General features: G+C 49.7%; 2 protein-coding genes across 2 annotated transcripts in view; one reads left to right on the forward strand and one right to left on the reverse strand.

Annotated features, from left to right (window-relative positions):
- RPGRIP1 (RPGR interacting protein 1) overlaps nucleotides 1-419 on the forward strand; it is a 35,971-nt gene extending 35,552 nt beyond the window's left edge. The window contains exon 28 of the mRNA XM_063137096.1: nucleotides 220-419. Within this exon, the coding sequence (XP_062993166.1) occupies nucleotides 220-419 (200 nt within the window). The remainder of the gene's footprint in view (nucleotides 1-219) is intronic.
- On the reverse strand, nucleotides 417-20,401 carry SUPT16H (SPT16 homolog, facilitates chromatin remodeling subunit). Its single transcript, XM_063138792.1, has 26 exons — nucleotides 20,276-20,401; nucleotides 16,049-16,141; nucleotides 15,739-15,909; nucleotides 15,478-15,630; nucleotides 15,148-15,294; nucleotides 13,937-14,088; nucleotides 13,270-13,442; nucleotides 13,064-13,154; nucleotides 12,881-12,954; nucleotides 12,592-12,704; nucleotides 11,607-11,672; nucleotides 10,982-11,077; nucleotides 10,693-10,808; nucleotides 9,880-10,033; nucleotides 9,107-9,234; nucleotides 8,587-8,722; nucleotides 8,220-8,346; nucleotides 7,352-7,470; nucleotides 6,470-6,595; nucleotides 6,240-6,352; nucleotides 5,290-5,365; nucleotides 4,997-5,166; nucleotides 4,001-4,130; nucleotides 3,476-3,605; nucleotides 1,790-1,867; nucleotides 417-1,657 (listed from the first exon to the last, which is right to left on the reverse strand). Exons 1-26 carry the CDS (start codon nucleotides 20,339-20,341, stop codon nucleotides 1,494-1,496), a joined length of 3,162 nt encoding a protein of 1,053 aa, XP_062994862.1. The 5' UTR covers nucleotides 20,342-20,401; the 3' UTR covers nucleotides 417-1,493.
- Nucleotides 20,402-23,592: the final 3,191 nt, after the last annotated feature.

Here is a 23,592-nt window from a genome sequence, read left to right on the forward strand (position 1 = left end):
AGGGTGGATTCCTGCATTGAGCAGGGGGTTGGACTCGATGGCCTTTAAGGCCCCTTCCAACTCTACTATTCTATGATTCTATGAATGCTGTCCTTGCTCCTAAAAGCGGAGATTTTCTTGCTAGACTCTGCACCGCAGCAAAATCACACCCTGCCTATTTCTAGATTTCTCGTATCCCTAACAAATGGAAGCTGTTCATTTAATCTCTTGTCATTTCAGTTACGAGTCCTTTTGATCCTGACACCAAGATCGGGAAACTGAAAGTCTCCGTGGAAGCGGCTGCTGCCCTGTGTCCCGTTTACTGGGCAGGCCAAAAGGAAAGCAGTGAGGAGGGAAGAGCAGAACGGGAAAAGCAACAGATTCTAAAATCAGGCCTAAAAGATGCTCTGAGATATGGCAAGAAAGAAGCGAACGAATAAACTTTCCAAATACTTAAAAAAACATTTTTATTGATCAGTTTTTTCAAAGTCAAAAATACCGAGAGTGCTAACGGCTACAGAAAAAAACACACGAAGTGTTTGAGAAAGCCTTTCCCTCCCGTCATCCGCCCCCCCCACGCCCAGATCACTGACCCCTACCCACAGGAAACAAGGAAGGTAGAGGGCAGGCGATGCATTCAACCCCCACCCACCCCAGTCCCAAAACACTTGCTCACCGGATCCCAGGTTCGGCAACCGAGAAAACAAAGATAAATACAGACAGAGGTGGACAATTTTTAAAAAGGAAAAAGTAAAGGAAAAAGCGAGGAACCTTTTCTCTCACTTGCGTCCTCATCCTCTAAACCTGGTCTCACCTGTATGGAAACTCTTGCCCGTCACTGTACCAACCAGATCTTCTCTTCACAAAGCGAAACATAGCCGCCCTTTCCTCCATCGGCACGAAAATGCCAAGGAAGGTAGCACAGTCTGCTCCACTGAAGTATATGGTCTTACTCTGGAGCGATCCTCAGGCCAACCTGCACCCACCCACCGCCCCATTAGTCCGAGAATAAAGACAGTGGGAGTCAGGGAGGAATTTATAGAGGGGGGGAAGGAGTTCAGAGTCGATACACCCACAGAGGGAGGGTTGGGGGCAGAGGAGAGGCAATGGAGAAGGGCAAGTAAGTAGATCACTAACACCAGATTCCTCAGCCTCACCCCAAACTGCCTCCACCCTGCAACACTCCTCTTCCTCCTCCTCTTCCTCCTCCATCCTTGGCAGGGCTTTGCATCCATGGCTAACACAAGAACACAGCCTGGAATTCTCTCACAGCCGATTGGTCCGTACAAATGGTCAGAAAAGACTCAGGGGACAAAAACAAGACTCCCCAGAGAAACAGAAAAAAGGGTGAGTGTGTGTGTCTATGTATGCGTGTGTGAGAGAAAGATGAAAAAGTTTGTGGGGAGGGGCCAGCCGCCCCCCATGCCCTAAACGTTGGCTGCTGGACGAGGCCTCAAAAGCCCCCACCCCACCCCTTAAAAGATTGGCTGATGGGAAGGGCTGGCGTCCGCCGTCTACTTCCTCTTCTTCTTGGGGGGTCCTGAGCTTCGGCTGGGGCTGCGGCTGTGGTGCCCGGAGCTGCGATGGTGCCCGGAGCTCTGGGTGGGCGCGCCCTTCCTTTTACGGCTGATGGTGCGGCTTTGCTCCTCCTCCTCCTCGTACCGGCTCTCGCGGTCGGCTGAAAGGGGAGGGAGAGAGAGAAAGGCAGGCGTTGGGGGGAAGGTATCACTCCTCCATACCTGACGCACGGCTGCAGCAGCGGCACCGCGAGCAGAAACCGTGCTTCGCGCCGAGAGGGAACGGGTCTTACCTTTCCGCGCTTCTTCCTCCAGCTCATCCCAATCTTTCCCGCTCTCCTCCTCACTGCCCAGAGATTCCTTCGAGTAATCTGTCAAGAGGAGGAGGCTCAGAATCAATTAGCATCCATTTCTGGGGGTGGGCGGGGCATTAGGTATCTTAAAAGAGGAGCACTCTGTAGGTCTCCCAAGTTCTGCCAGGCCTTCTTTTCTTGATTTCAGGTTTCCCACAGAAAAGACTAAGCACTTAAAGAAAAATGGGACTTGGGTCTTGACTGTCTTAGCAACCTAAATTCCACTCACCTACAGCACAATGCTATGCGGGTTCACTCAGAAGTAAATCTCAGTGTCCAGTGGGATTCCCTTGCAGGAAAGCCTGTCTAGAATTGCAGCTGTAGTCTGGATCCAACCCTATGAGCTTCCAAGGACCTTGCAACACTTTGGGAGTGTGTGTGTGTGTGTGTGAGTGTCATGGGGAAGGGATGCACCAGAGACAAAAAACAGGGCTGCTATTTTGAGATATTTCACAAGGGAAGAACCCAAATGAAAGCCAGGGCAAGGGTGGGAGGCAAAGTAGTGTTTTTGTACAGCAGCATTTAAGCCACATTCAAGCAGCCACCTCTATATTTCTATTCAAGTCATGCTTAAAAACGGCTCCCTGTCAGCATAGAGGGCCCACCAGCGCCCACGGGCAATACATACATACATACATACATAAAGAAAGACAACCAGCCCACTGACATTATAAACACGAAGTTGCATCTTCCTCTCAGAAACGAAAGCAAGGCCCCCACAGAACATAGTTCAGGAGGGCTGGGCTTTGTGGAAAAGTTCGGCGAGCATTTGCACCCAAGCCACACGGGTTTAAACAGCGAGGGCGACACTGCAATGTGCACAATACACTTGTGGGGGACAAGGAAAGAAACCAGGACCTCATCGACACCTGCCATTTGTCCCAGGATAGTATCAAGGACGTCCCTGCCAGGCCACATGACGCACAGCTGATCCTGCAGTGATCCAGGGACGACCACTCCGTTTTCCCGGGATATCGCTGCTTTCCCCCCCTCTGTCGGGACAATCCCGAGGTTTGCAGGTAGTGTAGCCCCCGCTTACGAGGGCATCGCTGTTCCTCGCGAGTAGTGGGGATCAGCGAACAGGCAACCAGGGCTGAGCCCATAGGTAACGGGGGGAGCATTTTCGCCATGTTTCGGATGGGTCTCGGCGTCTTCCAGCACCAAATGTGGTTTTTTAAAAAAGTAAAATAAAATCACAGCTTCACGCAGGATTGCAACTCTGCTCTTGCACAAGCATCAGGAGTAGTAAAAAAAAAAAAAAAGCACACCTTTGCCCAGGACGGCTCTCCTTTAATTCCGGGAGAACTCGCTGACGTGTGGCCCCTGAGGGATGTTCTCGGAAGCTGGAAACCCCACCATTATCCCTCCCCACTCCCCAAAGGGCTGCAGGTGTAGATTAGGCCCAGGTGTTGAAGCAGCTTCCTACGACCTGGTAACCTCCAAAGGTGTTGGACCGCAACAAAGAAACTGAGGAACACCTAGATGTGGGGTTGTTTTTGGGGGTGGCAGGGAGGCTGATGGCCAGCATGGAGCCTCCCGTTCTGGAAGTGTGAAAGGTCAAGGACCACTCTGTCCCCTCGAGGTCCCTGGGGCGGCTGTTCCGCTTTCCCAGCACAGCCTCCTCACCCGATTCTTCTGCCTCGGAAGAATAGTCCTCGTCACTGTCCTCCTCCTCGTCTTCGTACTCGTCCTCGGAAGGGTTGAACGTCTCGTCCTCAATCTCGGACTCCGAATCCCCAGCTTCGGCATCGCTTCCCTGGGAGGAGAGGGGAAGAGGCGGAGGAAAAAGAAGAGCCACCTTAAGCCGAGGCGTTCAGGTTCATCTCTGTGCAAGACTGAGCCGAGGGTGGGAGGTTTTCTACAGGCCCCAAATGAAAAGTACATGACAGCCATTCGAACGGTTCCACTCTGCTAACCTGGCATGGATTTTGGGTGGGGTGGGGGTCATTGTTTTGGGAAAGGGGGACTAGTGAAGGATTCTTCATTTTCTGAAGGAGTGTGGCCCCCGGCTCTACTTCCCACAAGGTTGCTGTCCCCCGGCTCCACCTCCAGTCTCTAGAATTGAAATCGTCAAACCTTTTCAAAGACCTTACTCCTGCTTCCCCACCCCAACTTTCCAGCTACCACTGCCGGTCGGCCGACTCAACCTACCTCTCCCTCGGGCTCGAGGAACGACCAGCCTCCTTGCTCGAAGAAGCCTTCTGGGTCATCCACGATCGTTTTCATGATTTTGGTCCAGTTGAGGGATTGCACCCCTTCTGTGTACTTAATGTCACAAGAGCTGATGTGGGTGGAGAGGGAGGGAAGAGATGAATGCACAGCACCGGCAGAAGGGGAGCTCACACCAACCTTTGACAACAACACTGGCTCATGCCCACAACAGTGAGGATTTGGGATAAGTATGAGGCAGCTTTAGGGGTGGTGGCAGCGGAGCAAACCACTACTGTCCCCACATGCCTCTCCCTTACCCTAGGGGTGAACAACCTTTTTGGACCCCAAGGGATGCATGTGATGTTGGGTGTGTGTGTGTGTGTGTACGAATCGCCACAGCAATCCCAAGACAGGCTTCTCCTCCAGCGGGGAAAGAGCGATCCATGTAAGGATCTCTGGGGGAAGGAGAGAACAGCCATCTCTCCGTTCCTTCTCCCAGTGATCCTGATGCAGATGGCGCTTTCCTCGCTGCTAACAGCAATGGGGCGACAACAGCAACCTGTACAAAGATCTCTTGGGGAGGGAGAGGGGCAGGGAAACTGGTGTGTGTTGTGGGCGTATGTGAATTTGGCGGCAGGGATAAAAGCAGCCAAGGGGGAGGGGGCAGCGAGTAAAGGCCGGGGAGGGGGGAAGCGACGCTGCCGGAGAACTGGGCACCCCTGAATTAAACCAAGGAAACAAAAATAGTAACTGTTTCATAAAGAGAGCGGAGGCTGCCTTCAGAAAGGCCTCTTGGTTTAACTCTGTTTTGACAGAAAGTGTCACTCTCTACTCCTTCAGCTGCCAGCACCGTCTCTTTTAAGCGCTCTGGGAGGGCGTCGAAGCAGCAGTCACAAATCCAGCGGTAAATTAACACACAAACCACTCTGCCGTCACAGGGATGGTACCGACGGCTGGCTGCAGGGAGACAGGAGCCCCTCCCGTTCCCCCACTCACTTGAGCCACTCCTTGATGGGGTCAAGCGAGGCCACAGGAATGGCGTTGATCATCGTGACCTTCTTGCTGTAGTCTTTGTAGACGATGACCATGTCGAAGTTCTTCAGGTGAAACTGGACGCGCTCAAAATGGATCAACTCCACCTCGTCCAGCGTCACCACGAAGGGGGGCTGCAGGTGGGGCGGAGAGAGAAGCGCTCACTTTCCAAATCTGGGGTCAGAGCCAGGCAAAACTGAGGCCTTTTCCTTCCGTCGCTTGTGCCGACCCCCCAGCAAGCAGACGCGTGCACTTACCCACTCAGTACAATTCACCAGGGCGCTGCTGGTTGGTTGGAGCAGGCAAGTGCTTCTGTAGGGGGCGCCATTGAACCTGAACAAGGAGATGCAGGGGGAGGAGGGGGAAAAAGACAGCGCTGAAATTGCCCGTCCGGGAAAAACTGTTAGCCACCGACCGGGTTCCTACAATCAACAGTTAAGAAGCCACGGTGGCTTGTTTATTATGCTGCCGGTCATGTGCCGGAGGGGATTTGCGTAATTGCCCCTGGCAGCACATCTTTGTAGCGGCATGCAAACCTGGCCAGAGTGGCTTGTCGCCATGGGTAACAAGCTACCCAGAACCCATGGGCTATTGTAGGGTTCTAGGTGTCCTGTTACTCATGGCGACGTGGCTCAATGCCCCTCTTCCTCTCATCAGGCAAGTCACTCAGAGTAAGGGCCAGAAGCTCTCTGCAAAGTCAGACAATCATGGAGATAGACAGAGGGAAGACAGGAGCCACCTAATCTAACGCTGTGTCATAAAGCAGATCAATCCCTTTGCTGTCAACATTGAATTCCAATATCGAGACGTCTGCCATCACCTTTAGAATCCTGCGGTTCTTCCTTTTATTTTTAAATTTAAAAAAAGCAAGTTTCTAGTTCCCACTGAAATAGAGAAAAGGCAGCACCTGCTCTTAAAAGGATTTAGAAGTAAGGGGAATTCTTTATGGGGATTACTCCCTCAGCCTAACCACCAGCCCCTGTTTCTAAAGAAATAGCGTCTTACGGGTTTCTTGACGCTTGGAGCGGAGTGGAACAAATGCTCGCATGAATTAGATATGGGTGTATCGGTCTGTTTGGATATTCTCATGCCTCAAGTCATCACCCTCTCCCCCAATCACACGGCCCTTCCGAAAGGTCCTGGGAGTGCAGTTCAAACTACACAGGCCTTTCGTAGCACTACGAACCCCCGCCACAGACGTGCTTACCCCAGCTCCCGGAAGGGCACCTCGAATTCCAGCTCTTCCTTGGTCAGGGACTCGACCTTCTCAATGAAATTCTTGAACGCCGTTTTCAGCTTGTGCCTCATCTCACGCTCCATCTACACCCCAGAGAGGATCGACAAGTGTCAGCCACACTGCCTGGCGTGAGCCCTGCCCAGATGGATTTGCCTGTAACCCCCCGCAGAGAGGGCTTCAGGCAGCCTCCCCGCTCTCACCTGCTCAGCGTAGAGGTCATCGCGGTCATGCATGTGCTGATGCTTGCCCAGGTCGGTGGTGATTTCGCCCACCTCTGTATAAAACTGCACGTCTGTGTGGCGCTTCTTGCCAAACATAATGGCGTTCTGAGGTGCAGAGGGAAAGAAATGGCGGTGGGTGGGTGGGGGTGGGGTGGAGAGGGAGGAAAGCATGAGCAGGGGTGAGCCGTGTGCATGCGCTAGAAGCAATAATCCAAACAGGAAAATGAAGTTTTGAACCAGGTAAAAGCTCAGACGTGACAAAAACATCGTAAGGAAAAATGTTTGCTCTTTGGGAGGGGGCATTATTTTGCATATTATGCTGCTTCTGGCAATGTGGGGGGAGGAAAAGGGGGTTAAATATAACCACCAGAGCACTTATACTATGGAGCAGGCACCGCCCACATATTTTTAAGCCTCCCTTTACAAGGATGCAGAATTTGTAGGGAAACCCAATTCTGCAGGCAATACCAAATACACATGTCTACACACACACACACACACACACACACACACACACACACAGAGCGCACCACAAGTGCAAACAGCCTTCCCCAACCTGGTACCCTCCAGATGTTTGGGACAACAACTCCCATCAGCCCCAACCAGCACAGCCAATTGGCAGGAACGATGGCAGTTGCCACCAAAAACATCTGGAGAACATCAGGTTGGGGATGCGGAGTGCGAGGAAGGAAACCTGAACTTTTAGATTTAAGCAGGATGCTGAGTGGCATTATTCCTCTGTGGCCAGGATACCAGATCCCTGGCACCTGGTTTGGCTCAATGAAAGAAGACAACCTGCCCTCCGTGTAATAATGACTCATTGGCCCGTTTCTCCCCTCCAGGCCCAAGTCGGACAGGTACCTTAAGGTGAAAGTGCAGCACAATGATCATCTCCCCATCACAGGGCTGAAAGACAGCATGCTTGATGTTGTTGTACAGGATGTCCACTTTGTCCCCTCGCACAGAGGTGAAGCGGAACCCTGCCAAGGAAAGAGCCCGTGTGAGAGGAGGAAGCTGCCCACCGCTGGCTGGTGGGGAGGTCTCCTAAATGATGTTCTCCTAAATGATGTTCTCCTAAATGATGATCTAAATGAGGATCTCCTAAATGAGGATCTCCCAAATGAGGATCTCCCAAATGAGGATCTCCTAAATGATGGTCTCCTAAATGTTGTTGTTGTACAGGATGTCCACTTTGTCCCCTCGCACAGAGGTGAAGCGGAACCCTGCCAAGGAAAGAGCCCGTGTGAGAGGAGGAAGCTGCCCACCGCTGGCTGGTGGGGAGGTCTCCTAAATGATGTTCTCCTAAATGATGTTCTCCTAAATGATGATCTAAATGAGGATCTCCTAAATGAGGATCTCCCAAATGAGGATCTCCCAAATGAGGATCTCCTAAATGATGGTCTCCTAAATGTTGTTGTTGTACAGGATGTCCACTTTGTCCCCTCGCACAGAGGTGAAGCGGAACCCTGCCAAGGAAAGAGCCCGTGTGAGAGGAGGAAGCTGCCCACCGCTGGCTGGCTGGTGGGGAGGTCTCCTAAATGCCGGCAGACCCCCTTAAGCACAAGAAGCCAACACATGCAAGCCACAGGATTGCTTGGCCATTTATCAGCAGAACATCTTCATTAAAGAAAAGGGGGTGGGGTTCTGAATAAGCTCTGTTTGGGCTCAAGCGTACGAGAGCCTTTCTGCCCCAAGTAGGCAGCTCTGTGCATCTCTCAGCCCTGCTTACCATTGACGTGGGCCTCCAGAGAGCCCTGCATCCTCTTCTGGGCGATGTTGGGGCGGATGTAAAGGTCCTTCAGCTTGGGATTGCTGCGGTTCAGGTTGATCACCAGAGAGTCTTGTTTGACAATCCCCTGGCAAATGGAAGAGGAACCATCCCATGAGGCTACAGAAGCACCTGTGAACCCTACGTAAGCTCTACATCGATACCCTTTTTCCAGGTGGGATTCTCAGACCGTGGCAAGTTGAGTTTTGCAGACTCCCCCACCCCCCAAAAGACCGTAGTCCACTGGCAAACCTCCCCACAAATGCAAGCTGCATCCCCATCGCTGACATTTCCCCAACTGCCCTTCGGAAAGGGAACTGCCTCTCACCTCCTTCTCTTTCTCCTCAGCCTCGCGGGTTTTGTAGCGCTTCTGCACCTCCTTGATGATACGGAAGGCGTTCTGAAGGTTGAGAGCCGGCACCATCTGCTCCCCGGGTGTTTTGATATTGGACGCCCGATACGTTCTGGGGTGGGAGGAGACAAAGGAGAACAGGGTCATGTCGGCAGGTGCCTGACTATAGCCGTCAAGCCCAGTACCTTTGGCTACAGATAGGGGTGGGTTCGTAGAGCCTGCTACTGGAAGGAAGCTACGGGCCTGAAGCCTACAGTTAGATTTTGGGAGGCCATCCCACCAGACCCAACTAAGGGGAAAAGGGAGGCCAGTGACTTCTGATCTATGGAACGAAGCACGCTCCGAGACCCAAAGAAAGCAAGAAATAAAGAGGCAGGTAAAGACATAAAAAACCCAGCCTTCCACTGGAAAGGGAAGAGGTGACCCATTAAGGGCTCTCCCAGGGCAAGGAAAGGTGCTTCATCTCAAGGAACAATCCAGGCAAGGGGCAACTCACATTTCCTTCACGAAGGTGGCTTCTGGGTTGGGGAAGATGTTGCCCTCATTGCGACCCAGAGCGCTGCCTGGGCAGTAGAAGTTGATCCTCAGGTAGGTGTAGTCGCCTTCCACTGACATACTGATGTTCTGTAAGGGAAGAGAATGAGCTGGGACACGGTGGCTTTCTTCCAAAGCCCACCCACCCTTCTCCAGATGCCCGTTTGCCCCTGCCCCCAGTTCCCTTATTTATTATATTATATCTCTATCCTACTTTTTTTCCCTTCAAGGAACCCAAGGCAGTGTACATAATCTTCCTCCCCTCCATTTTATCCTCACAACCACCACCCTGTGAGGTAGGCTGAGAATCTGTGACTGGTGGGTACTAGAACCTGGATCTCCAGACTCCAGTTCAACACTTTAACCACTACGCTGCACTGGCTCTCAATTAGGGACGAATTGTCCTGTTCTGCAGAGGAGTTCATGAGAACATCACAAGAGCCCTGCTGGATCAGACCAAGGGTCCATCTAGTCCAGCACTCTGTTCACACAGTGGCCAACCAGCCACTGAGACAAGGTAGGTCCAACTTGGAAGGAAATGGCTATAACAGATGAGGAAGCCCAGAGTGACTCTCCACTCTTTGGGAAGACTCTGTGGATTGCTGTAGTCACCCCTGGCATCCAACTAACTTGGCGCCATTTCAAACCCATGATTAATTCCCCAACTCCATCAGCCGTCAGCTTGCATCTGCCCCAACAGGCCTCCCAAGCCCTGCGTCATGGCAGCTGCCGTACCTTGATGGTGGCAATGTGGAAAGGCGTGGCGATGCCAAAGACGGGCATAATGACAGTCTCATACTTCTTGTCAATGTAGATCTTCATCTCCCGGATGTGAGGCTCCTTTGGCATCAAGGATGGGTTTTTGTAGGAGACGTTGGACTTACGAGCCCTGCAAGGAACCAGAGCGGTCAGGAAATCTGACTGAAGTGGGGGCTTCCAATCGGCTACTCCAGACTGCATGAGAAGGCAAGGAAACACCCCCACCCCCAAACCACGCCCAGGGCACTTGCCACTTCCTAGCCAAAGTGTGTTTCTGAGCGGTGCAGCGCTGACACTTCTGCTACATGCCACATTCGTATCTGGGAAAACGTAGTATCTTTTAAACGCCTCCTTTTTACACAGGCTCACCCTGGTCTTTAACGTAGAGCTGGTTTCATATTGCCTTTCAAACTTTTCATGTTTAAGATTTATATTTGTGTTTTACGGTTTTTAATTGTGCACGGCCCAGGGAGCCTCGGCTGATGGGCAGTATAAAAATGTCATAAATGCCCTAACTGGAATTGTATTGAATGGAATTAAAATGAAATCAAATTAACTAATTAATGTTAAATATTTTTACCCAGGCTTGTATAAATTTGTATTATTTAGTAATTAAGTATATATATCTGTATTGACTCTGAACGTACATAATGTGATACATTAGTCGACCCTTGTAACCGGAATCACACAATAATAAAAACATGATCATGAAATTAAATAAATAAATAAAAGCAGCTTCCGCATGAAACCCCGCATCGCCCCCTTCACGCGCAAGAGCCTTTTACTCACTTCTGGATTTGCTGCTCCCCCTTTTGCTCCGTCAGCCGTCTCCGGGCTTCTTCATTGAGCTGCGTGGCTAGCTCTCTCTGGTGCGCCCTGCGTTTCTCTTCCGCCGTCAACTCATTCTGGATGGGATGGATGATGGGGAATGCGGTACTTGCTCACGTAGCAGGGGCCAGACCACCTGCCCTGCCATCCCCATGCTGAAGGCACAACCCATGCGCTGGCAGCTTCCCACACGGAGACCCACTGAAGGCCCTTTCTTTCACAGGGCTCCGCCCACCCCACCCTTCTATACCCGAGTTCTTTCCGGAAGCAGGGCTGCTCGGGATCCACGGCCAAGCAGGATTCCTTCCGTATCATCTTCTTCTTCCTCTTCCTCCTCATCCTCCTTCTATAAGGGAAATGTAGAAATTAGAATGCACACATACACACAATGACTTGTCTGAAAAGGGCTTTCATTCCCAAGCTTATTCTGCAATATTCTTATTCAGAAGTTTCCATCAAACATAAAGCTTCATGTTACAGACTTAAAAATGAAAATAGTAGGAAACCACCCTAAGGATTTGTTCCTAGCTGCATCCTTATGGCTTTAATGTTTGAAAATGCAACACAACGTACAACGCCCTCTGCCAAGAGGGCTAGAAACTTGAGAGCTGGGACATCACAGGGTTCCAAAAGTCTGCAGAGTTATCTATGGGTCACGAAAGTCTGCTCTAAGCCCCATGGGAACACAGGAAGCGGTCTTATACTGAGCCACATCACTGGTCCATCTAGCCTGGTATTATCGACACCGGCTGGCAGCGGCTCTCTGGGTTTTCTCTGCCTTAGCCGGAGATGCCGGGGTTTGAAACGGAGACCTTGGTGCTTTTCTTTGTAAACCTCATGCCAAGCGTTTAAGATGCATGCGCCTGAGGACTCACCTTGAGTAAGATGCTGACGTTCTTGACCTTTTTCTTGACGGATGTCAGGAGAGTAGCCGGGCCATCCTGGAAGGGGGAGGGGTGGGAAGAAGCAACACAGTTGGAAAGGCATAAACGTACGGCTGTATGCGGACAGCTGGGAAGTTGGACTTCCCATGAGGGTGCATTCAAAAGCAAGGCCAGCAAGTTTGTCCCCCCTTCCAAGGAGGCGGAGGAGGCCCCCTCCCACATTCAAGGCATAACACCAATAGAACTGATACAAAGATCTGGGTGGGGGACGACGACACTTAGACCAAGAAGCACCAACAATAGAGTAAGGTAGAAAAAGCCAGAGAAAACTGACCAAAAAGCAGCTGATGGACTCCAGTCCCACCCCCCACCCCCCACATAATAAATGTGCCAGCCTTTAAGGTGACAGAGGACTCTTTGTTTGTTGCTTTTGCTGCAACAGATTAGCAGGGTTGACCTTCTGCGATCAGCAAGAGTTCCTCAAGAAATCTCTAACAGGCAATGCAAGTGTCCTTCGTTCCCTCCCAATGCCTAAAGTTTGAGAGAGGCAAATCTGGTGCGCTCTCCTCTCTTTCAACCGGGATGAAACTCCATTCTTCATCAGAAAACTGGGGAGCAGGCAGGAAAGGGGTGCCCAGGAGCAGTCGATACACCCCAAGGAAGGAGCAGTGGCAGCCCCCTCCCCTCCCCACCCCGGTTTTAGGAATTGCCAGGGGAACCTCCTGCTGAAAGGAGTGTTTGTAGAAGTGAAGGCATCAATTCTAAAGTGCTAAACAAAGACGAGTGGGACCCAAGTAGCTGGTCTATATTTAGGACGGGGCACCGGGGTTTAGGGGTGCAGAAGTGGCAGCCCACTACCATGGACCAAGTAAGGAGTCATCCCCGAAGGAGAAGACATGGAGGCAGGGGAGATACCCCCTCCTGTACTTCCTTGCCGCCACCACCACCCGTACTTGCTCACCCCCCTCGTACCCACCTCTTCCACCAACACGGTGTCCCCGATGAACAACGCGTATGTTTTCTCCTCTGGTTTCTTTCCCTCTTTGTTGGGCAGGTCTGAGAGCCCCACATTGAGGCTGAAGACCATCCCTGTGGCAGACAGAACACAGCTTGAGAGGGAAGAGAGCCTCCCCAAGGGTGCTCTGAGCTACCCACATGCAACACAGACGTGAATTTTGGACAATATTTCATAAGGGTGAACTGAGGAAGGAGGACATCCTTGTAAACGTTGAGCCAAGAGCGAGGGAGGAGAAAGAGATTCTCACCTTTCTTGAGGCGATACTGGTTTTTGCTATTGATCACCAGGGAACCCTCTCTGAACTCGATGCCCATGGCAAACCTGGGAAAGACAGCGGGGGGAAAAACACTTGAGTCCTCCAACTACGCCACTCCCGAGTCTGCAACCTTGCAGGAAGGATGCCTCTGTCCCAACGGGGGAGGCTTTTTACCCCAGGTTCTTGGTGATTTTGCTCAAGAGCTCTGGTTTCTGCTTCTTCACCATATCCATGACAGCAGTGTAGACCTCACACAGCTTCGCACCTAGCACAAAGGGAGAGAAGTCAGTGGAGAAAGGGAAGAGCTGCTTCAACACACTCCCTCCCGTGGCCCGCAGAGGAGCTGTTGTACTAAAGCCGCCCCACCCCCTGCTACTCACCGTGCCGCAGTTCTTTGAGCATTTCTTCCTGCAACTGCAGCAGGAAGGCGTAGTTGTCCTGGGTTTCCTGTGGCGGGTCCACCATGAGCGTGCGCACCAGATTGGAGCAGTAGGATTTGTAGCGGATGCCCATGGCACACGTGACCGTCCCAAAGTGCATGTAGCTCTTCTCACTGGGGACAGAGAGGCAGTTGGTAGCAGGATGGAGGGGCCCATTGGGAAGGCAAGCGGGTGCACAGTCCGCACAGGCAACAACAAGCACATTACTGGGACTCCAGCACAGAATTTTGGTCTCCCATAGATCTCAGCCATCATTTAATTAAGAAAAAGATCCATACAGGCTGCCCTGAGTTTCCTGGAGGAAGACAGTGGGATCAAAACGTAATAAATAAGTAGAGAGCGCAGAATGGAAATCTCTTAATTTCATTTTTTTTCTGCCATTCAGTCTCAGGTAGGTATAATTGTTCTGCGCAAGAGGAACTTGGGCTGCGTGACCAGAGATTTTAGGTTTCGTTTAATCCATTTTAATCGGTATAGCGACCAATGAGTATGCACGCTTGTTCTAGAGATGGATGAATGGGAGGCGGCTTTTCCCTTGGTGATTCCAATCACCTCAATATAAACCAATCCACCCAAATTTCCAAAGTTCCCATGGAAATTTGCCTACCTGACGACACTAAACTTGAGGTTGTAATTTCCCCCACTCTGAATAATAGGAGGGTAGCACATCTCCACAGTGGAGGGGTCAGCCCCAGAGAGGTATTTCTTCTCCTCAATGGCCTTCTCTACGGACTCGGCCAGCTTGCTGTGGCGTACTTTCTGCCGGAAAAGGGAGAAGGTTCAGTAATCAGTGGGCTCCGGGGGGAGTGACAGACCTCTCAAGGGCTATTCAAACAAAATAATTGCTGGAGAGATCGATAACAGCATGGCCAGAGGCTTTGACAAGAGTCCTAGCCAGACTGCCACGCGTAGGCTCTGGTTTGATCAAGTCTTTTGCTGAACTGGAGCATGGCTCTAGGGTAGTGCTGTGATATGGAATTTGCAGTGGACGGTGGCAAGAATGCTCTCTCCTTTGGCCTTAAAGTCAGTCTTTCCCTTGACCTTTATGACAAAAACAGAGCACCATAGGTCTGCTCTGTTGCTTCCTGCACAGAACACAGCAGCCAGGTGGGCAGAGTAGCGTGTCCCGGCTTTAAAAGACCAGGATGGACAGGGAAAGTGCTCTGGGATGTCATATTGCCCAGTTCAGGGCAGGAGAAAAAGGCAAAAAGTTCAGGCAGCCACCGGCCGAACTATACGGGAAAACCAACTTGAACTAATGATGAATCTGAAGAGTGAAGGTGGGCCTAGGTCAGAGCTACAGAACTTCAGGGCCAAATCCAACTCTCCGGGGTTCCCCAGTAACCATGCCCTTTCATAGAATCATAGAATAGCAGAGTTGGCAGGGGCCTACAAGGCCATCGAGTCCAACCCCCTGCTCAATGCAGGAATTTCACCCATCCTGCTTCCCCACAAACCACCGATTCTTTGCTGGCTTCCCAAGTTTTGTACGGTCCCCACCCCCACCCCATTCTAAAAGGCTGAAATACCTCTAAGCCTCCTAGTTACTGACAGTAACAACGTTAAACTACAATATGCTGGTATTGTGGGGCCCACCCTTTTGCCTTCGTTCCTACCCAGCACAGGAATGCAGCTCCCAAGACCTTCTCTGACATGGAATTTGGCACTCAGGCCAAAAGATGCTCCGCATCCCTTGGCCTAAGTGAAATAGCCAACCGCTCCCCATTTTCTCAAGGCCCCTACAAGTCCCCCTGTGAGTGGACATCCTCCTGACAGGCCAGCTACAATTTTAACCCCATGACCAGGTTTCCTCCTCACCTCGTCCGCATCAACGATCTCCATAACCCGCTCCTTCAAGAACTTAGTGAAGACCTCCGACGTGATGGCAGCTGCTTTCCGCATCAGGGCGAGCTCTCCGTCCTCCTTCACGGCGATGGTGTAGGCCACCACGGCGCTGATGTCCACCTGCAGCAGAGAGTGAGGATCATGAGCCAGAGGGCCATGGTTAAAGCCGTGGTTTAAGGTGTCTTCTGAACGCAGCCCGGCTTTCTGGCTTAACCGCCAAGGTTTAAGGTGTCTTCTGAACGGGGCCAGAGTGGCCTTCACCCTGCCAGCCCCCTCCCGCACGCCGGGGCCAGTTCTCCTCACCTTCTGAAAGCCTTCCTTGCTGAGAGCGTCATTCCAGCTGTTCATGAAGTCTCCGGGAAACTTGTCCTTGCTGAACACGCCAATGCGTTTGCCGTTCTTGCTGCCCTTCAGGGCTTCAGTCATCTTGTCAAAGTTTGCCTTGTTGCTTTCATTCTGGAGGAATGAGGGAGGAAGAGGAGACAGTTCCACGTCTGTTCACACAGCTCAGTCTTCAAACAATCTTCTTCTACGAGCAACAGGTTTAGACAGGTCTTCACTCACCTTCTCTCGCACAAGCAGCGTGATAGCCGGTACCCCGTTGGCACTCTCGTTGCTCTTACTGTTTGCAATCTGCTTCAGGAACTCCACCTTCTTTTTGCTGGCCATGAAGAGGATCTTGTCTTCGCAGAAAACCATGATTGTGTCGGTGAGTTCGTAGCCAAAGAGCCATGTCTGCAGGGAGGGAGAAAGTACCTCTATGAGGAGCAAAGGGACTCTCTTCCTCCCCCACCACCAGGAATCCCATCCCTTTCCCTATGGAGCCCTACAGCATTACTTGACACAAAAATACTCATGCCCCAGCCTTACTCACCTGCAGGGCAGTAGACTTGGCATAGACAGTCTCTTCGTCAACTCCAACTGAGACCACAATGGCATCGATGGTGGCATATTCATCTTCTCCTTTCTGCAAGAGAACAAAAGCCCCAGATCTTATCAGTCATAAGGATCTTGCTGCAAAACACCCAGAGGCAAGTGAATTTTGCTCATCAAAGGTTGGCACACATGTGCAGGGGCTGATACTGGATGCATAATCCATAAGGATTTCTAGCCCTTGTGGATACTCAAAAAGAAATTGGGGGGGGGGAATAAGAGGAAGATGCCATCTCCTGACAATGCTATATCCCCACTCCCTCACTATTCCATACCGATAGCTACTCTGGGGTGGGGTGTGTGTGTGGGCAGTGCTTTACATTTTACTATTTCATCAGGTTTATATGCACTCTAGAAAGCAAAACTTATCAAAATAAAACATATGCTTACGGCTATAAAACAGAGCTTCCTGAATATGGATACGATTAGAAATCCACAAATGGGAACTGCAACAAAATGTTTCAACATGAAGTGCTGCTGTTCAGAACTCCAACCGCTCTAGCCTTCCATTCCCTCCCCTATTTCCCTCCCCCCCCCCCGCAAGAATCTATCAGCACTCCATGCCCACGGAGCATGCTCGGACTTCATTTAGCTGTTTTGGGTTCCTCTACCCTCCACTTAGGGATGTATTTTTAAAGGTTTTATTTGGAGGATGGGGGGGGGGGGGAGAGAATACAACTGCAAACCTTAGGGTTCCCCCAAACCTGATGATATAATGTTTTTGTGCATTGGCAGTGCCATTTTGGCTACATAGGCAATGGCACTCACATCGGAACAACAGAATTAAAGAAAACAAGCAGAGCCCTACAACAAAATGTTGCAGTGCATTCTTGGCATGCGGCATAACTGAGCCTGTGGCTAAGGGGGTTGAAAAAAATCCATTAGCATAAATAACAGGAGTCCCTTTTCTAACACAGGACTTATTTCATGTGTTTTTCCCCTGCCAATCCTTTCTTTTCCCTGCAATTTTTTTTTTTTTTTTGTATATAGAGTCTGTGGAGACCTCTCTTTCATACATAGCGGGAGTTATATAGGCTACATAAGCGTGAGCACAGCAAGGCTCAAATATGACTGTAGCATATATGCTGCTGCAGCTGCTATGTGACAAAAATGGATGCTGCAAAGTTGCCATCACTTTTTTACTCTGGTGTTATCCTAGGAAACTGGGCCAACAAGTGCTAGGTCTAAGAGCTGCATACAAAGATTTTCATGCAGCTAAAAGATACATCTGTAGTCTGACGTGTCTCTTAATTTTTTTATTAGATATGTATACTGCCCAGCCGACAAATGCCCATAGGATGGTTTACAACCATAAAAGCAAAAAATAACAAGCTAGCCGAAACTAAAATTCAACAATAAATTAGCAATATTTAACACTAAGAGCCAGCAGTAAAATCAACAATCATAGGAACAGATCAATTATTATATTATTTATTCAATTTATACCCCGGCTATATACAGAATTCCCTACACAGCAATACCTGATTAAAAAGGAGGGACTTAAACTGGTGTGTAATTGTACAAAATGGGAGCCAGGCAGATCTGCCTGGGAAGGGCCTACCACAGATGGGGCATATCACATATTCTCAGATAGCAACCCTATTGCACCATTGCAGGTGGTGGCATCCAGAGAACATATAGGAGAAGGCGGTCCTTCAGGTAGGCCGGTGCTAAGTCACCTAGGGCATTAAAGGTCAGCACCAATACTTTGAATCAGGCCTGGAAACTGGATCGCAACTAGTGCAGTTGACACAGCACTGGGGTAGTATGTGGTTCCCTGGGACAAATGGATCGTCACTGTGTGAACAGAGTGCTGGATTAGATGAACCCTTGGTCTGATCCGGCATGGCTCTTATGTTCTTATATACCGCTTTATATTTGAAACAAGTCCCAAATAGCGTGAGTGAAGAAGGAATATCCACGGCACAACTAAAGCTATATATCTTTGGACAGCTACTAGTACCGTTTCCCCGAAAGGAAGACATCCCCCGAAAATAAGACCTACTTCCAGTTTTGCCTCTCGCTGTAATATAAGGCATCCCCCCGAAAATAAGACCTTTTTTTTTTGGTTCAACAATAAATGTGTACCGTATTCTTCTTCATGGAAAAATAAGACATCCCCTGAAAATAAGACCTAGCGCATCTTTGGGAGCAAAAATTAATATAAGACACTGTCTTATTTTCAGGGAAACACGGTAGCTACATTAGAGGCAGCTTCTGCTGTGCAGATCAGAGAATCTTGCACATATATACAATGTATACACACAGTACACAGACGTTACTGGAGGCGGAAAGGGGGAAGTTGCAAAAGATATGAAACAAAGTGACAGTACGGCAGAAGGGAGTGAGGGGGGAAAACGCATGGATTTGATGTTGTGAGAGTGAGAGGATCACTAGGAAGATAAATTACTGAGTGACTTTGAGCAAATCAGTCTCCTACTTAGTGCATCTGTACAAAGAAACATAGTGATTATGCCAACGGGGCTTTTATGAGAACTAAGAAGACCAGAACACATCACCATCATGCATTTATACTGCACTTTCACTCATCAACAAAACACTTCACATGCATTAACTTGTTGCAATCATTGCCAATACAATGCTTTAAGGCAGAGCATTACATTATTTAGTTTTGATTTATTTATATTTATTTCGTTTCTATACCCCCAGATAGCCAAAGCTTTCTGGGCAGTTCACAAAAACTACCCCCATACGAGACTCAGGCCAAGAAAGGAATCACGCTTCCTTAATGCAACTCTGATTTGAGTACATGGCAGGGGTGAACTCATTTTCTTGTTCTTATGTAGACACTGTGCTACACCAGCTAATGGCTGCTTGTCCAACTCCTTCAAAATTCTTTAAAATTACCAGCAAACGGGGGGGGGGGGGGGAAGAGTCACTAGATAAATTTAATAATAAAGTGAACTGAAAGTTGACAAAGTAGCAGGGAAGGGGGAAAGGATGAAGACGAGGAGACGCTTTCTGTCTTATGGCAGCCCAAGACATCAGGTTGGGGAAGGCTGGAATGGCACTCAAAGGCAGGATCTACACTATTGCTTTAAAACGGTTTATAACAGTAGTGACAACTGATGGGGCCCAGGGCCGGATCTACACTACTGCTTTAAAGTGCTTTATAACAGTTATAAAGCGCTTTAACTGCTTTAAAGCGCTATAAAACTGTTATAAAGCGCTTTAAAGCAGTAGTGTGGATCCAGCCCAGGACGAGCTCCATATACAGTTTTCAAACCGTTTTCAAAGTGTCAGATCCTGCTTGGTGTAGGTCTGGCCTTAGTTACTTTATCTATTTGCATTTTAGCAGAAAGCAGCGGATTGGTGTAGATCTGGCCCAGGTTGGGGAGGAGCGCCAGGGCCCCTTGCTGACTGTGAATGATGGAAATTTACAGTCCAACACATCAGGCTGGGGAAGCTTCGAGTTCGAGGCTGACAATGGCCAGTCGGCTTTGGCAATATGATGGGGGCGGCAGTCCAACTCTTCTGCAGGGCGCTAAGTCAGGCAAGGCTGGAGTAAAGAGCTGCCAATGGCCACGCTGACTAGGAATGATGGGAACTGCAATCCAACGCATCCAGCTAGAATAGGGGGCTGCCAACAGCCAGGCTTTTTGCCAACCGCCCAGAGAGCTTTGGCTATTGGGCGGTATAAAAACGCAATAAATAAATAAATGCTGCCTGGGAATGATGGGAATTGCAACCCAACACCTCAGGTTGGGGAAGCCTGGGGCAGCCAAAACCAGTGATGGCTGGGAACGATGGGAGTTGCAATCCAACACGTTGGGTTGGGGGGAGGCTGGAACAGGAAGCTGCCGATGGGCATGGTGGTTGGGAACTATGGGAGTTGTAGTCCAACAGCTCTCGAGGACTCCATGTTGGGGGAGGCTGGTACGGGAGAAAGCATGCAAGGGGGGTGGGGCTAGTATGGGGGATCTCCTGAGAGCCAAACTGGGAGGAAAGTGGGCGACAGGAAGGAGGAGGGAAAAGTGTGTTTGGGGGGGTGGGGGGTGGGGGCGAGGACGGCGCTTCTCCCCCTCCCGACCCCCCCCCCCACAATGGGACGAGGGAGGGGGCGCTGTCTCCCCCATGCTTCCCTCCCTCCCTCCCTCCCTCCGGTAAGCGTGCCTGGCACCTCCTTCCCCCTCGCGGCCGCCCTCACCTGCCAGTTACTGTAGAGGCGCTTGACGCGGCGGTAGTAGGCCTCGCGGTCCAGACTCAGCGCCATGGAAGCGGCTCCTCCGCAAGCTCCGCCCGCCTCGCTCCTCCACTTCGCGCCGCCGCCGCGACCCCCCGCCGCGACCTCGGAAGTGAAAACCCCTGTCACAACCTCCTTTCGTCACTCTCCCGCGACCTTTCCACTCAAGACGCCATTTCCGGCTTTATTTATTTGTTTATTTAAAACAAACAAAAAAAATGTTTATTTATTTATTTATTTATTTTGGTCAAAAAAATGTATGTTTTAATAATGTTTTACCTCATAAACAGTTAATTTTTTTTCGTACTGAATAATAAAAGCACACAACAAAAACATACCCCGTGACGTTTTATTGTAATCGCGCGCGTTCCTTTCTTTTAGGCCCCTCCCCCTTCTTTCCTTTTCCACTGAGGTAGCCGCGCATGCGCCGTCCCGTTCACGCGCTCAAGGCCACGCTCTCCTGTCAATATTGCGCGACGGGGACCAGTTTCGCGGCCATCTCACATAAAAATTGCGCGAGCCTTTGTGGGTCACGTGGGGATAATTGCCCCGCCCCCTTTCCGCGTCGGCTTCTCTACAGCTTTCGCGCCCTCCAGGCATTCAAGGCACGTGACCTTGGGACACTGCGCGCGGGAGCCCTACGCAAAAGCCACCCACGTGGTTCTCTCCCCGCTGCCGTCGGATTCGTAGAGATAGAAATAGAATAACACAAAGCGTGTAATTGCGATGTCAATACGCCTCTTCCCCATTTCCTCCCCATTCTCTTCCGATATCGGCCCATAGACAGCAATGGAGATATTCATCATTTTCATAGTTCCCCCTGCAACAAAAACAAAGCAAAAGGCGGCAGTCGAGACAAGAACAACTTCATTTCCATTCTTCTTATTGCATATGATTTATAACTTCAATAATAATAATAATAGCAATACATTAAAAAAAACCCACAATGTCTACCTACAAGGCAATGCAGCGCAAGGCTTCTTCGTGCAGCCGTATGCCCATGTTTGGGATAGGAGGAGATCTCTGATCGACCTTTGCTGCAACTTAAGAAGTATTTATGGGGGATTCTTTTGGCTGGAAATCCACCTCTAATCTTCAGTATTAATGGTGGACTACATTGCAGGGCTGACGTAAGTGACCCTTCCTCACCTAGCTTGCAAGATGGAGATAATGGTCTAATTTTGCATTAGCATATAGGGTTTGTATTGGTAGGGCGTTTTAAAAAAACAAACAAAAATCACATTGTTTTGAACGAGAAAAAAAAGAAGAAGACTCCAGTCTTTGCTCTCATTTCCCTGGGGTGGGGGGAGAAATTTAATATTGGGTGAGCCAAGGTTAACCCGGAAGTCATCTATACAGACACGCAGGAAGCTTCCTCTACACACCCTTAGTTCTGTGTTCGGCTTGACATAATCAAATCAGCGCGCGGTGGCCTGCTCCTTTTGGTTGGCGGTTTGGACGCTGGAGCGCATGCGCGTGCTCTGTAGCCTCATCGCCTCCTTGACATTGTGCCCCATTTAGAACTGCAGTATTGCACCTGGGGTGGGCTGGGGGTAGCAAATTGAGGTTTTCTTTTCGGAGTCTCCATATTCTCTGGGGTGGGAATAAATAAAATCCTTGATTTTATGCATTTTTGAGTCCCAGAGTGATTGCATCAGAGAAACCATTTGGATATGGTGCCAAAGTGGGAGATAAGTTTAGGTTCCATACAATGATGGCTAAGGAGTAAATACGTATTTAAACACCAAAACAAAGGATGGGGTGCGTCGCTTTGAGCACACCAGGGCATAAGGAGATAAAGGATTGAAAATTACTTGAAAGATACATCATCAGTGCCTTCACAGGCAAGCTATGGCAAAGCTGTCTCCCCTCCAGCTAATGGCGCGCAAAAAGACATCTGGACAAAGCTGCTTAAATTCTACCCTTGGGTGCTTCCTCCTAGAATCTCTTGCAAGAAAATGGCCTGATTCAGACAACACGCGGCTAAACCATGCTGCTTAACCACAAAATGGTTAAGGAATTCCCTTAACCGTTTTGTGGTTAAGCTAGAGTGACCGTATGAAAAGGAGGACAGGGCTCCTGTATCTTTAAAGTTGTATAGAAAAGGGAATTTCAGACAGTGTCATTTGAATGCACGTAGCACCTGGTGAAATTTTGTCTTCATCATAACAGTTAAAGCTGCAGGAGTCCTGTCCTCTTGACCAGATACGAAAGAGAGGAGGGCGCCTGCAGCTTTAACTATTGCGATGAAGAGGGAATTTCACCAGATGCTGTTTGCATACAAATGACACCTGCTGAAAATCCCTTTTCTCTACAACTGTTAAAGATACAGGAGCCCTGTCCTCCTTTTCATATGGTCACCCTAGTTAAGCAGCATGGTTTAGCGTGTTGTCTGAACCAGGCCGGCTTGGCCCAGGAAGACCTCGAGCGTCTGCCTGCAGCTAGCGGGTTCAGTATGTTATCCTACAGCACATGACGCCAATTCAGGAGAACAGCTCCAACAATGGTGGCCCACAGCCAGCCGAAGAAAACCTCATGCTTACACCCAGACTAAAAACAATGAAAAAGAGAAGCATAAGAATGAAAGAACTCGGGAATCTTAAAAGGAGGATGCTGCTGCGTGAGGAAAAGGTCGCCGTGTTGTCATAGCATGACAGTGTGGAGGAAAAACCCAGCCACGTTGAGGTCTCATTGCAAGAAGACTAGCCCCTTATCCTAGACAAAGGCTAACAACAGCTGATCGGTTCTGCTCCTTAGCAAACAAATCAATTTTTAAAAATAACAATAAAGCAATTGATATTTGAACCCGGAGAGCCTGCTGGAGTGCATCTCATTCTGTTCAACCACCTAAGAACGTAGGAAGCTCTCTTATATGGAGTCAGCCCAGAATTGTCGACATTTATGCAAGTTTGCTCTTGTATCGTGGCAACACCAGGTTTTGGGTGGCTGTTGGGAAGATATTCTTAAGCAGTCCCCTTCCTCAGTATGATAAAAATATATTTCTGATATAAATGCACCTTGATGGAATCTAGAATAGAAGAATAGTAGAGTTGGAAGGGGCTTCTAAGGCCATCAAGTCCAACCCCCTGCTCAAGGCAGGAATCTGAGCTAGCAGTAACTGACCAAGAAAGAGATCTCGAGGTTGTGGAGGCAACTTGGTAAAAATGTTGACCCAGTGTACAGCTGCTGTGAAAAATCCCATTTGGGGTATAATTAGGAAAGAAACTCAAAACTTGTCAATATACAAATCTTGTATACAAATCTTACGTTGCAACTACACT

Source organism: Elgaria multicarinata, chromosome 11 (genome assembly GCF_023053635.1).
Source record: "Elgaria multicarinata webbii isolate HBS135686 ecotype San Diego chromosome 11, rElgMul1.1.pri, whole genome shotgun sequence".
NCBI lineage: Eukaryota > Metazoa > Chordata > Lepidosauria > Squamata > Anguidae > Elgaria > Elgaria multicarinata.